General features: G+C 46.3%; 1 protein-coding gene across 1 annotated transcript; it reads left to right on the top strand.

Annotated features, from left to right (window-relative positions):
- Window positions 1–12,765: 12,765 nt before the first annotated feature.
- LOC117884105 (putative olfactory receptor 52P1) lies at window positions 12,766–13,704 on the top strand. Its single transcript, XM_034784262.1, has one exon. The coding sequence runs from the start codon at window positions 12,766–12,768 to the stop codon at window positions 13,702–13,704; it is 939 nt and encodes a 312-aa protein (XP_034640153.1).
- The last annotated feature ends 737 nt before the right edge of the window (window positions 13,705–14,441 follow it).

Below are 14,441 nucleotides of genomic sequence, written 5' to 3'. Positions count from 1 at the left end.
GCAGAGCTTGGTGATCTAGTGATAAGACATTAGGTGTGAGGAACTTTACAGACTGTGAACTTGTACAATTTTGAGCTCAGCCAAAGTGGGACAGAGCACCCTTGATTAATGAGGAGATATCCTCTCCCCCTATTGTTACAGAGGATTAAAGTCAATGGCCCCCGGTGATCACCTTCTGGAGGTGTATTTGACCACTTTGTCACGAAGCTCTTTGGTTTTGATCCCATAAATGATCGGGTTGATCATGGGGGGGATGAGGAAGAAGAGGTTGGCCAAGATGATGTGAACATGGGGAGTAATTTGCTGACCGAACCAATTTGTCAGAATGGAGATAAAGAAGAGAGTAAAAGACATCATCATCACACAGATGTGGGCTGTGCAGGTGTTGAGGGCTTTCTGGTAGGCTTTCTTGGAGGAGATTCTCAGGACAACCCTGATAATCAGACCATAGGATAGGATAGGGCAACCAGTGTCAGATCTAACCCAATGACTACAAACAACATCACCAAGCTGTATGCCCTGTTGACAGTGGTATCCCCACACGATATCTTCACCACAGCTATGTGCTCACAGTAAGTGTGGGGGATAATGTGATTGCCACAGAATGGCTGCCTACTCAGAAGCAGGGGCAGGGGCAGAAGGAAGAGAACAGCTCTTATCAAACCCACTAGCCCTAGCTTAGCTATTCGTGCATTGGTGAGGATGGTGGCATATCTCAGAGGATTGCATATGGCAACATAGCGATCGAAGGCCATTGTCACGAGTACAGCTGAGTGCAACATAGAAACCATGTGGAGGAAAAACATCTGGGTGAGGCAGCCACCCACAGTAATGCCTTTCAAATTGAACCAAAATATACACAGTGCCATCGGCATGACGGAGGTAGACACGGCGATGTCTGTGAGTGCCAGCATGCAGAGCAGCAGGTACATTGGCTTGTGCAGGGTCTGCTCTTTGCCTACAACAAACAGAACAATGAAATTTCCCAACAGGCCGATTAGGTACAGCATAGAGAAAGGGATGGAAATCCAAATGTGAGCAGCTTCTAGGCCAGGGATGCCAATTAGGATGAATGTTGATGGGTCAGAGAGGGTGAGGTTGAAATCTGCCATGAGGTGGTTAATCCGTTGATCAGGCTCAGAAATGCTCAAGGTGCCTGTGAAGGGAGAGAAGCACAGCGAGGGGGTTACACACTTTATGGCAACTAATACGGTAAATACTTTATAGTTATTAACAATTTAGAAAGGGGTTGAGCAGTGAGGTGGCAACATTTGCATATAGCACCAAATTATTTCAGTAATGATTAAGTCCAGAGAAGTTCTCAGAGGGAGCTAACCAAGCCAGGTGAATGGCACATGACCTTCAATGTCAAGAAATGCAACATGTATGCCAATTTGAGGGTATGGCTGGAACACCTCAAACAGCTAACAAGGTTGTAAATTAACTGTATGAACTCAGAAACGGGAGCTGGGCATCACAGTACAGAGCTCAGGGAAACCCTGCTCACAGTGTATGCAGGGACAGAAACTAAGCAAAACATTGGAACCCAGGAGGAGTGGGATGGGAAATCATACAGAAGATACAATGCTATAAAGTCAGTCAGTCAATGTTTCACCTTCCTCTGGACTCCTCTGTGTAGTACTGGGCACCCTTCTCACACAGGATATTGGAGAACTAGAGGGGTTCAGGGAATGATCAATGAGAGAGTTTGAAAAAACTGGGATTGTTACCTGACAAAGGAGATAAATAAGAGGGTATATGAGAAAAGTCTTTAAAATACTGACTAGTAGAAGAGAGGGAGAACACATGCTCGATCTTCTCTCTAACATAAGATCAAGAGGACAGTCAATAAAACAGACAAAAAGAATTCCTTCTTCATAGAATCATAGAATCATAGAATATCAGAGTTGGAAGGGACCTCAAGGGGTCATCTAGTCCAACCCCCTGCTCAAAGCAGGACCAATTCCCAGCTAAATCATCCCAGCCAGGGCTTTGTAAAGCCGGGCCTTAAAAACCTCCAAGGAAGGAGACTCCACCACCTCCCTAGGTAACGCATTCCAGTGTTTCACCACCCTCCTAGTGAAATAGTTTTTCCTGATATCCAACCTGGACCTCCCCCACTGCAACTTGAGACCATTGCTCCTTGTTCTGTCATCTGCCACCACTGAGAACAGCCGAGCTCCATCCTCTTTGGAACCCCCCTTCAGGTAGTTGAAGGCTGCTATCAAATCCCCCCTCATTCTTCTCTTCTGGAGACTAAACAATCGCAGTTCTCTCAGCCTCTCCTCATAAGTCATGTGCTCCAGACCCCTAATCATTTTTGTTGCCCTCCGCTGGACTCTTTCCAATTTTTCCACATCCTTCTTGTAGTGTGGAGCCCAAAACTGGACACAGTATTCCAGATGAGGACTCACCAATGTCGAATAAAGGGGAACGATCACGTTCCTCGATCTGCTGGCAATGCCCCTACTTATACAGCCCAAAATGCCGTTAGCCTTCTTGGCAACAAGAGCACACTGTTGACTCATATCCAGCTTCTCGTCCACTGTGACCCCTAGGTCCTTTTCAGCAGAACTGCTACCTAGACATTCGGTCCCTAGTCTGTAGCAGTGCATGGGATTCTTCCATCCTAAGTGCAGGACTCTGCACTTGTCCTTGTTGAACCTCATCAGGTTTTTTTCTGCCCAATCCTCTAATTTGTCTAATTAAACTGCGGAACTCATTGCCACAAAAGGTAGCTGAGGCCAAGAGCTAAGCAAGAATCAGGAAGGGTTTGGACATTTTCATGGATCGTGAGACTGACCAGTTACAATAGTAACAGCTAAATAAATATTTTGGAAAGTCTATGCGCCCACCCGTTTCAGGGCACAAGCCAATCTCTAGCTGTTAGGCATTAGGGTGACACTCTCATGATGGTCAGGTCATCTCCCTGAATCAATCCACTGCTGTATATCTTACACCTTGTACTGCAGCACCTGGGGCTGTCACTGTCGGAGAGAGGACGCTGGGCTAGATGGACCATACATCTAATCCACAACGCAGTTCCTATGTTGGAAAGGAGCCACATTTCCCTTATAGAAACAGACATTCTCATGCAGGTCTATGACTTTGTATTCAAGACAATACGCACTGGGGGCACAAATCTTATGGTATTTTGGGCTACAGGATGGCACAGGAGTTACTTCCCTTGTTTCTTTTTGTGAGACACTTTCTTGCAGGCACTTGGCGCTGTCTGAAACATAAGTGACAGGTGCTACCTGACAGGTGTAAGGAGAGATGTTTCAGAAGCACACATGCTAACCTATCTCTTGACTGAATGTCGATGAAGTTTACAGATGACACAAAAATTGGGCGATGGTAAATAATGAAGAGGACGGGTCACTGATTCAGAGCAATCTGGATTGATTGGCAAACTGGGTTGAAGCAACCAACATGTGTTCTAATATAGCCATTTAAATACCTACATCTGGAAACAAAGAGTGTAGGCAATGCTTACACGATGGTGGGAGATTGTGGGAAGCACAATGACTCTGAACTAGATTTGGGGTCATGAAGGGGTAATTAGCTAAACATGAGCTCTCGGTGCGACCCTGTGGCCAAAAGAGCCTGCAATGATAACCAGGGAAATCTGAAGGAGAGGTAGAGACGTTATTTTACCTGTATATGTGGCACTGGTGTGACTGCTGCTGGAATCCTCTGTCCAGTTCTGGTGTCCATGATTAAAGATGGATGTTGATACACTGAAGAGGGTTCAGAGAAGTAGAACAAGAATTAGTAAAAGATTAGAAAACCTGATAGACTCAAAGATCTCAACCTGTGTAGTTTAGCAAAGATGGTGAAGGGATGACTTGATAGCAGTCTATAAGTACCTACACAAGGAAACAATATTTAATAATAGGCTTTTCAGGCTAGCATAGAGAGCTATAACAGGATACAAAGGCTAGAAGTTGAAGTTATAGAAATACTGTCTGGAAATAAGGCATACATTTTTAAAGGGTGAGAATAATTAAACATTGCAACAATTTAACAAGGGTCTTGGCAGATTCTTCCTCATTGAGAATTTTTAAATCAAGGTTGGATGTTTCTCTAAAAGATCTGCTCTAGGAATTATTTGGGGGAAATTCTGAGGCATGTGTTATACAAGCCTGGGTTATACAGACTAAATGATCACTATGATCTGGCCTTGGAATGCACTGGTCGGTCTCGAGTCAGATGGAGGCGTTTTCCCTGCAAGTTCATGCCTGAGCTTACTGAAGGCATTTTTTCTGTTCATGACACTATTGAATTTAGCCCTATGTAGCACCGTGGAAATGTTACACTAGGTGTCTATTTCACAAGTCTGATTGGTCCCATCAGGCACTGCATGGATGAACATTTTAGGTGAAAAAAATAATGACTTGACCCATAAAATCTCCGCACTGAGGAATGACTGTATAACCCTCACCATTGACTAACAGAGTTGGCTATCTAATTGTCCCAGAGCATCCTGGGTTTACCACCCGTGTCCCAATGGCCCACTGTTTCAGGCATGTCCCAGAGTTCCTGCTCTCATTATGTCGTGTGCATACTTCTCAGCTTACAAGTTGTTCCTTTACAGCAGTCGTTGAAGCATCCTGCGATGTGTATGGGTGTAACAAGAGAAGCCGCAGAGGTGCCTGCTTGGAAATTTGCCACTTGAGTGTGAAATTTCTCATGATTGAGACACAGTCTAGGACCCCAGAGCTGGACCATCCTGCCCTGGTCCAAACTCTGACCAGTATGAATTAGTTTCCCTGTTCGTCCCTCCCTGAACATGGGGAGGACAATGCACACTTGTAGGAAGCAAGCTGAGATTCCCCGCCCCTCACCCGGCACTTCAGTTCAAGGCATACTGGGTTTAGATTAAAACATAAAAACAAGTTTATTAACTACAACAAATAGATTTAAAGTGATTATAAGAGATAGCAACCAGATCAAAACAGATTAACTAGCAAATAAACAAAAACACAAACTAAGCTTAGCACACTAGTTAGATTGACTATGATTTAGCAGTTTCTCACCCTGATTGATGATACAAGCAGTGTGGAAGAATCTCAAGGCACAAGCTGCATTTGCTTTACAGCTTGAGTTTCTCAAATTTCCATACAGAGGCTAGAAGTACTTTTAGTCTGGGTCCAGCACTTCTTCCAGTTCACTCTTTTTCCTCAGTTGTTCCCAGGAATCCTCTTCTGTGGGAAGTTAAGAACTGCTATGTTCCCTTATGGAACCAACTAGGGGCAAAGCTTTTCTTGACCTGCTACTCACAAACAGAGAAGAAATAGTAGGGGAAGCAAAAGTGGATGGGAATCTGGGAGGCAGTGACCATGAGATGGTCGAGTTCAGGATCCTGACACAAGGAAGAAAGGAGAGCAGCAGAATACAGACCCTGGACTTCAGAAAAGCAGACTTTGACTCCCTCAGGGAACAGATGGGCAGGATCCCCTGGGAGAATAACATGAAGGGCAAAGGGGTCCAGGAGAGCTGGCTGTATTTTAAAGAATCCTTATTGAGATTGCAGGAACAAACCATCCCGATGTGTAGAAAGAATAGTAAATATGGCAGGCAACCAGCTTGGCTAAACAGCGAAATCCTTGCTGATCTTAAACGCAAAAAAGAAGCTTACAAGAAGTGGAAGATTGGACAAATGACCAGGGAGGAGTATAAAAATATTGCTCAGGCGTGCAGGAGTGAAATCAGGAAGGCCAAATCACACTTGGAGTTGCAGTTAGCAAGAGATGTTAAGAGTAACAAGAAGGGTTTCTTCAGGTATGTTAGCAACAAGAAGAAAATCAAGGAAAGTGTGGGCCCCTTACTGAATGAGGGAGCAACCTAGTGACCGAGGATGTGGAAAAAGCTAATGTACTCAATGATTTTTTTGCCTCTGTCTTCACGCACAAGGTCAGCTCCCAGATTGCTGCACTGGGCAGTACAGCATGGGGAGAAGGTGACCAACCCTCTGTGGAGAAAGAAGTGGTTCAGGACTATTTAGAAAAACTGGACGTGCACAAGTCCATGGGGCCGGATGCGCTGCATCCGAGGGTGCTAAAGGAGTTGGCGGGTGAGATTGCAGAGCCATTACCCATTATTTTTGAAAACTCATGGCGATCGGGGGAGGTCCCAGATGACTGGAAAAAGGCTAATGTAGTGCCCATTTTTAAAAAAGGGAAGAAGGAGGATCCGGGGAACTACAGGCCAGTCAGCCTCACCTCAGTCCCTGGAAAAATCATGGAGCAGGTCCTCAAGGAATCAATTATGAAACATTTAGAGGAGAGGAAAGTGATCAGGAACAGTCAGCATGGATTCACGAAGGGGAAGTCGTGCCTGACTAACCTAATTGCCTTCTATGATGAGATAACTGGCTCTGTGGATGAGGGGAAAGCAGTGGATGTGTTATTCCTTGACTTTAGCAAAGCTTTTGATACGGTCTCCCACAGTATTCTTGCCGCCAAGTTAAAGAAGTATGGGCTGGATGAATGGACTGTAAGGTGGATAGAAAGCTGGCTAGATCATCGGGCTCAACGGGTAGTGATCAATGGCTCCATGTCTAGTTGGCAGCCGGTTTCAAGCGGAGTGCCCCAAGGGTCGGTCCTGGGGCCGGTTTTGTTTAATATCTTTATTAATGATCTGGAGTATGGTGTGGACTGCACTCTCAGCAAGTTTGCAGATGACACTAAACTAGGAGGCGTGGTAGATACACTAGAGGGTAGGGATCAGATACAGAGGGACCTAGACAAATTAGAAGATTGGGCCGAAAAAAACCTGATGAGGTTCAACAAGGACAAGTGCAGAGTCCTGCACTTAGGACGGAAGAATCCCATGCACTGCTACAGACTAGGGACCGAATGGCTAGGTAGCAGTTCTGCAGAAAAGGACCTAGGGGTCACAGTGGACGAGAGGCTGGATATGAGTCAACAGTGTGCTCTTGTTGCCAAGAAGGCTAACGGCATTTTGGGCTGTATAAGTAGGGGCATTGCCAGCAGATCGAGGGACGTGATCGTTCCCCTTTATTTGACATTGGTGAGTCCTCATCTGGAATACTGTGTCCAGTTTTGGGCCCCACACTACAAGAAGGATGTGGAAAAATTGGAAAGAGTCCAGCGGAGGGCAACAAAAATGATTAGGGGTCTGGAGCACATGACTTATGAGGAGAGGCTGAGGGAACTGGGATTGTTTAGTCTCCAGAAGAGAAGAATGAGGGGGGATTTGATAGCAGCCTTCAACTACCTGAAGGGGGGTTCCAAAGAGGATGGAGCTCGGCTCTTCTCAGTGGTGGCAGACGACAGAACAAGGAGCAATGGTCTCAAGTTGCAGTGGGGGAGGTCCAGGCTGGATATCAGGAAAAACTATTTCACTAGGAGGGTGGTGAAACACTGGAATGCGTTACCTAGGGAGGTGGTGGAGTCTCCTTCCTTGGAGGTTTTTAAGGCCCGGCTTTACAAAGCCCTGGCTGGGATGATTTAGCTGGGAATTGGTCCTGCTTTGAGCAGGGGGTTGGACTAGATGACCTCTTGAGGTCCCTTCCAACTCTGATATTCTATGATTCTATGATTCTATGGCTCATTGCAGTGACTAGGCCCTCCCCAACCAGCTATCTAGACCAAAAGCGGAACCTCCACACACCCCAAGATCATATCATAATATCACTATGAAGACTATGGGGTGCCATGTCACACAAAGAACAATGGTTCATTCCACTGGTGAAATGTCTGAAGTTACATAACAGTTGGATTGAAAACTGAGTAAAGGTCGTGCAGTTCTATTGCTTGGCAGGGCAGGTCTCCACCCCGCACAACTTCCATGCCTGCCACACAGTGATACCCCTCACTCAGGCGCCAGACCCCACAGCGACAGCTCACAGAAATACCTCCTCAGACGAGGTTAAACTCAGTGTCTGCCTGCACTGGGGAAAAGGGGAGATCAGCCTGAATTGCCTTTCCAGGGATGAAGGAAACCCCAGCAACAGCTCAGCCTGTGCAGGGAAGGAGAGAGCGAAAGGCCAGTGGGGAGGGAGACAGGACATGGAGATTAAAAGTAGCCAGCGTCAGAAAGTCTTCCTCAAAATGATACAAAGCTTTGATGTATTGCAGCCCGTTGGAAACCCAGACACCCCTTCCTGAGGCTGATTTTCTGGGTTGGCAATTGCTGATGTTGCCAAGAGCCTGTATCGGGAGGAGGGATGGTCCGGATGGCAGACGGTGTCACAGACAATCTGCTAAAGTGTGGTCCACATTCCATTCTGGTCTGAGACGCACCCCCACCCCTCCCCCAGCAGGCCTCCTTACGCCTCTTTGGTCTGTGCATTAGGCAGGCTGTGCATTCCCTATTTCACCCAGTTTCAGCACTCTGTGCCACTGTGATCTGGATACAATATTCCCCCTGGCCCCCACCCCAACATACATACACTGTGTGTTCCTGCACTTCCCCCACTCAGATTTCCAACCCCGAGTGGTTTCCTCTATGCCACAAACATGCTTTTATTTTTACTGCCTTTTAGTGCTTCTCAACCACTCCAGAACCCGAGATCCTGGGGGACAGAGAGAGCAGACTCCTCTCCCTCCTTGAAAAAAAATGTTATCCTAAGAGTTCTGAACCTCTAAGCCTGTGAGTTTGAGATTTTACCAACTCTCCTCTCAGTTCATTTTGGTTCAGACGAGCTCACCCGCCCTTAGATGCCACAGGACAACTCCAATTGAAGTCATTGGAGGCTCATGGCCAGTGTAAATCAGGCTATGTATTTCAGTCCCTACATGTGGATTTAGGGTGAACTCCAGGCTGTTTTCAGAGCTTTGCCATTCATCTCAATGGGTCCAGATTCACCCTGAGTTTTTAACTTTTGGCTACAAGCTGCAAAAATCACGGGTTCGGGTCCTGCTACAGAGAGCACGTTTCTGTAAGAGCGCTGAAAGAGTCTGAAGTAAACCCCCAGTTTATGTGGTGTTCCGAGACTGGGTATGAAAGATGGGGATTCCAAAACACAGGGGCCCTGATTTTGCTATCAAGGAGGCCAGTTTCAATCTGGAGTGACCTACTGAAGGCAGAATGTGCAAGTAAAATCTCGCCAGAGTGCAACCCATTCTGGTTGTGAACCCTCTTGAAACACAGAAACCCATTGCAGAGACTTTGGCTGCCCTTCCTAATAGGGCAGTGAAGTCGCTGAATTGGAAAAATGGAGGGACCCAGAGGGAAAAACCACACTGCCCAAAAAAGGAAGCTATTGAGACAGATAGAAGGACACAGTAAGAGACAAGGAACTGATTTTAAAAACAAATATTTGGCTAAACTATTTCCAGCACATTTGTAGTTTCAATTTTACCAGGAAAATCCCTTGGTATTATTGACAACACTAAACAGTTCAAGTCACCGTACTGCAGAATTTCTCCCCAGACGGTGCTTGACTTTGACCTTTGAATCCTTCTTGAACCCTTGCCACTAACTTCAATGCAGAAACAGGCAACTCACCAAAATCCTGCTCAGCAGAGAGAAGAAATCTCCTCACAGCGACAGGAAGGCAGAGCCCTAAGAATCAAGGTATGAATCTCACATGTCTGACACTCACCATGCTGGGCAGCAACCTTTATGAATCCCCTGTACAGTCCCTGCAGTCTCTCAGATTGGCCAGAACTTTCAGACAATTCCCTTGGCACTGTGAGCAGTGGGCTGAGCAGAAAATAGACCCTGGAGAACTACAGCTTGAGAGCCTCCCCTGGGAGTGAAGAAATTATTTGTTTATACCAGGGGCTCAGGATTGTCCAGGCAAACTGGGTCTTGCACACTGTTCTTCCGCCTAACAATTGAAAATGTTGTGTTTTTTTTCCAGTGTGTAAAGTACTGTCAGCTGCACTACATGTGGGTACACTGGCACAAGAGAAAGGACCAAAAACCATTTTATTTGATCGTAGCAGTGTACCGCATGGGCATATTTCCCATGTAGATGTAATATACAGTGCATTAGCCTCTGCAAAGTCAATGCCACTCTGTGAAGGCCAGATTAAGTGATCCTTAAATGATGTAAGCTGTAGGGTGTGGAAAAGGCATTCTTCTCCCAGGATTCTGGTATTAAAGGTATTTGCCAGTATCCCTTTGTGAGGTCGAAAATGGCTATATATCTGGAAGCTCAAAATGTTCTAATATTTCATCTCCTCTCTGCATCGGGTAACCATCAAATTTCCATATTATGTTGATCTTTCAGAAATCGATGCAGAAAGGGGTTGTGTTATCCACTGTGAGAACTAGTACAATGGGACTTCTCCACGCACTGTGGTGTTTTACATAGTTATGCCCTGCGGGGGTGAGAACACAGGGGTAAAGGAATCAAACAACTGCTATATCTGCATCTTTTAGACTGGATACAGTCCATTCCCCATGCTTGCATCACAGGTGGCTGGAGGCCTAATTGTGGATCCTGAAGGTATGAGTGTGATAGGTTATCAGCCCCGCGGTTGAGTCTGGGAGCTGTAAAAACTGCTACAACCCTCCAACCACCCAACTGGGCTGGCCCTTTTCCATATTGCTTTGCTAGTGATTTAGCCTCTCCAAGCCCTGTTATCACCCAACACGACATCAGATGGTGCCACACACCCAAACTGAGGGCTTGCTTAAGCCACCAAATTTCAAACAGCAGCCACTGGGTGTTAGAGGGTTTTCCTTTCACCCTCCACCTTTCTCTGACTGAATCTACCAAGATAAACACAACTTGACGTCGCTGAGGATGTGCGTGGCTGTAATAATCAAGTGTGTGGCACTTGATGGACTCTGGTGCAGGCGCGCAGCTTACAGGGAACACTGACCCCATCCTGGTGGCCATGGCCCCATTTAACAGCCTTGGTGGCACAGTTTGTATCTGTGTTGTTTGATTGTGGAACGCTGTGTGTGGATTGCTCTCTCAGACACAAATCCCTGAAGTCTTCAAATTTACCTGCTGTGAGGACGGTTAGTAGCCACATTTCCAGGCTTTTTCACACATCAGTCAACTCCATGGCTTCACATATTCCGAGGCTTTTTGTATCAAGTTGGGCAGTGTCCATAAAGGAACCTCTGCATCCAGAAACTTCTCTTCAGCGGATTGTCTGGGCCATTTGAAATCCTCGTATGTTGGGCACAGCCCTTCGGGTGTTAATGGCCCAGGTCTGGGAATCTACTATTTGGGACAAAACAGGGATAAACAGAAACAGGTGTGTGCATGAAAGGTTTAAGCTTGGGAGCAAGATGGGGCCACTCCTGGACCGTGCCAGCTCTACCAGAAATGGAGTTCAAGGAATCAGTGAGGTTGCCCAGAGGAATGCTGCCCAGGTGTGTAAGACAGCTAAGGAACAGATACAGACCCCCTCTGTCGCAGGGAACCTCCTTGTGGAGTGTCATCCTCCTGGATCGATTAATGGCTGTTTTGGCCAGTGCCAGGGAAAGTCTGATGAGGTCTTGTGACTTCATGGTGTTACCCTGCTGGTAAGGGTGAGGTTCTGTGCCAAGAGGTTTTGGTTAAGAGACTAGGAGACCCGCTCCATAAAACAGATGTCCTTTACTAAGTGATACTGTAGCATACATACACAATAGTAAAAACCTGCTCTATATGGTTTACCTTAATCCCAGCTCTTTTCCTGCTACCGGCGGCCCTCCGGATCATAAGGCTAGGGGTCGCTTGCTTGCTGACATTCAGTGTCTGAATAACAAACCAACTCACCTCTCTGTCCTACCCTCTACACTCCGAGGCAAACAACCCACTGTGCATGTACAAACTTCAAAATAAACCCATTTGTAGGCAAACTTTTCTAATTTTCCCACTCATAAACAATGGTAACCACCTACTAATCATAACCATTGTCTATGAACTCTGTGCATGGCAGGGCTGAACTGTCTCACTAGCTATGGTCTCTGCCCATGGTACAAGGGCACAGTTATCTTACTCTACAAAGGGGCCACAGATGTGGGAGAAGCACTGTTGTGCTCTCAGTCCTGGTACCCGTGTCCAGAAGGTCTCAGACAGACACCAGCTAGGACCAACCTCTGGTGGGGGGCCCTCTGCTGCCAGGGCATGGAATGGCGTTGGGACAGTAAGGCCTGGAAGAGAAGGTCTCCACTATTGGCAGCTTCCAGGTCCAGGTGGCAGATCAGCAGCTCCAAGGTCAGTTTTAACCAGGATGGTTTAACCCCATTCACTTCACACACCTGGTCTAAGAGACCCAGATATCCCAGACACACGGCCCTCAGTGACACAATCAGACCAAATACGGCTCACCCAGGTCCCTTCACCTAAAAGTGCAGGACCTACAGTTACTTCTCACGCTCCCCTGGGATTCTCCTCTGTGGATTCTCTGATGTCTAGACCAGAAGAGGGTAACCCCGTGAGGGCACTGACCGAATGTGGGGAAAAGTTCAATCTAAAAATCACACCTAATTCAGCCTCACGCAGTTGTGGCAATGTGCTGGCTATCAAATGCAGGTATAAATTTGTAGTCGTTGCTACCTATCCAGGCCATATGAAAGAAGAAGCTAAAACTCCATATGGGATAGAGTCTAGTGATCTTTGAAAAACAACAAGTTGTCTGGTGGCTCCTTAAAGACTAACAGATTTATTTGGGCATAAGCTTTCATGGGTAAAAACCTCACTTCTTCGGATGCATAGAGTGAAAGTTACAGANTAAAGTATTTACCGTATTAGTTGCCATAAAGTGTGTAACCCCCTCGCTGTGCTTCTCTCCCTTCACAGGCACCTTGAGCATTTCTGAGCCTGATCAACGGATTAACCACCTCATGGCAGATTTCAACCTCACCCTCTCTGACCCATCAACATTCATCCTAATTGGCATCCCTGGCCTAGAAGCTGCTCACATTTGGATTTCCATCCCTTTCTCTATGCTGTACCTAATCGGCCTGTTGGGAAATTTCATTGTTCTGTTTGTTGTAGGCAAAGAGCAGACCCTGCACAAGCCAATGTACCTGCTGCTCTGCATGCTGGCACTCACAGACATCGCCGTGTCTACCTCCGTCATGCCGATGGCACTGTGTATATTTTGGTTCAATTTGAAAGGCATTACTGTGGGTGGCTGTTTTACGCAGATGTTCTTCCTTCACATGATTTCTGTTATGCAGTCAGCCATCCAAGTGGCAATGGCCTTCGATCGCTACATTGCCATATGTAACCCTTTGAGATATGCCACCATCATCACCAACACACGAATAGCTAAGCTAGGTCTAGTGGGTTTGATAAGAGCTGTTCTCCTCATGCTCCCCCTGCCCCTGCTTCTGAGTAGGCAGCCATTCTGTGGCAACCACATTATCCCCCACACGTACTGTGAGCATATAGTTGTGGTGAAGATGTCGTGTGGGGACACCACTGTCAACAGGACATACAGCTTGGTGGTTGCATTTGTAGTCTCTGGGTTAGATCTGACACTTGTTGTCCTGTCCTACAGTCTGATCATCAGGGCCGTCCTCAGAATCTCCTCCAAGAAAGCCTATGAGAAAGCCCTGAACACCTGTTCAGCCCACCTCTGTGTGATACTGACATCTTTTATTCTCTTCCTTTTCTCTACTCTGACACACCGGTTCGGTCAGCACATCAGTCTCCATGTTCACATCATCTTGGCCAACCTCTTCTTCCTCATCCCCCCCATACTCAAACCAATCATTTATGGCATCAAAATCAAAGAGCTTCATGACAAAGTGGTCAAATACACCTGCAGAAAGTGATCTCTTGGGGCCACTAACTTTAATCCTCTGTGACAAGAGGGGGAAGGGATTTCTCCTCATTAATCAAGAGTACTCGTCCCAATTTGGCTGAGCGCAACATTGTACAATTTCACAGTCTCAGAACTTCCTCACACCAAATGTCTTATCATCCCATCACCAAGCACTGTTCTCTCCATTGAGGAGTTCCCTCTCTCTGATCATCACCTGATGTCTTTCAGCATCACCCATCAGTCCCCAACCCCACACACCCTGTCACTCTGCCTTTCCATGAATTTCAGACTACAAGAAGATTCTGCAGCTTTTTGAAGCAAGGGGCTTTGCATTAGCCCTTTGTGAACAGGGTTCTTGATCAGTTTGAGAAACTAAAGCTACACTTTCAGATAGCCAAAGAAAAAGAAGAAAACTGCAATGGTGAACTTCTTTTTCATATGTGCAGTGATTCAGTGAGTAAAATTTATCTGATTTTGCTATGTCCAGTAATTCAGAAAGCCTGGAGGATAAACCAAAAGTTTCAGTTGGAAAGCAATTATACAGGAAAGCTGCAGCAGGAACTGAGAACATTCCCCTAGAGCTTGTTGGTGAGAGTTGTGAAACCATGTATTTTTGAGAACAAGACTGCTGTATTAAAGTATGACCATAACTGTTGAGTCAAATTACTCACCAGATTGCACAGTCGCTTTCCAGCTGGAACTTTCAAAACAGACACTCACTGTTCACATTGTCGAAGATGTCAAAAA

Source organism: Trachemys scripta, chromosome 1 (genome assembly GCF_013100865.1).
Source record: "Trachemys scripta elegans isolate TJP31775 chromosome 1, CAS_Tse_1.0, whole genome shotgun sequence".
Classification (NCBI taxonomy): Eukaryota; Metazoa; Chordata; order Testudines; family Emydidae; genus Trachemys; species Trachemys scripta.
Note: the sequence above shows the minus strand (reverse complement) of the source record. Positions and strands in the feature narration are given on the sequence as shown.

Excerpts from the sequence above, each read along its gene's own strand:
- LOC117884105 (XM_034784262.1), top strand. The coding sequence starts at position 12,766 with ATGGCAGATTTCAACCTCACCCTCTCTGACCCATCAACATTCATCCTA.